The sequence below is a fragment of the Eimeria mitis genome, genomic scaffold (genome assembly GCF_000499745.2).
Source record: "Eimeria mitis Houghton genomic scaffold, Emh_scaff259, whole genome shotgun sequence".
NCBI lineage: Eukaryota > Apicomplexa > Conoidasida > Eucoccidiorida > Eimeriidae > Eimeria > Eimeria mitis.
In genome coordinates, this window is record NW_013570929.1 from 9,856 (window position 1) to 10,190 (window position 335).

The window sequence follows — 335 nt, forward strand, 5'->3', positions numbered from 1 at the left end:
GCATCAGCAGCAGGAGCAGCAGCAGCAGGAGCATGAGAAAGGAGAGAACAGGGTATGTATAACGCAGCAGCAAGAAGCAGCACTTGAGTTGCTGCTGCAGCAGAGATTAAAAAGAGTAAGAGTCGAGCAGCTTGTGCTGCGGCTGCTGCGGGATATACAGTGTAGAAAAGGAAAGACAACAACGAAGCAGCAGGAGCACCTGCAGCAGCTGCTGCTGCTGCAGCAGATACTGCTGCAGCAGCAAGCGCAGATGTGGGATACAGCACATATACTCAGAGCTGTATCCAAGCAGCAGCAGCAGCAGCAGCAGCAGCAGCAGCAACAGCAGCAGCAGC

At 54.0% G+C, this 335-nt stretch overlaps 1 protein-coding gene across 1 annotated transcript in view; it reads left to right on the top strand.

Moving 5' to 3' along the window:
* EMH_0005740 (uncharacterized protein) overlaps positions 1-335 on the top strand; it is a gene marked incomplete at both ends in the record, with an annotated part of 1,665 nt that overhangs the window by 290 nt on the left and 1,040 nt on the right. Inside the window, one exon of the mRNA XM_013497293.1 lies at positions 1-333. Coding sequence (XP_013352747.1) covers positions 1-333 — 333 coding nt within the window. The remainder of the gene's footprint in view (positions 334-335) is intronic.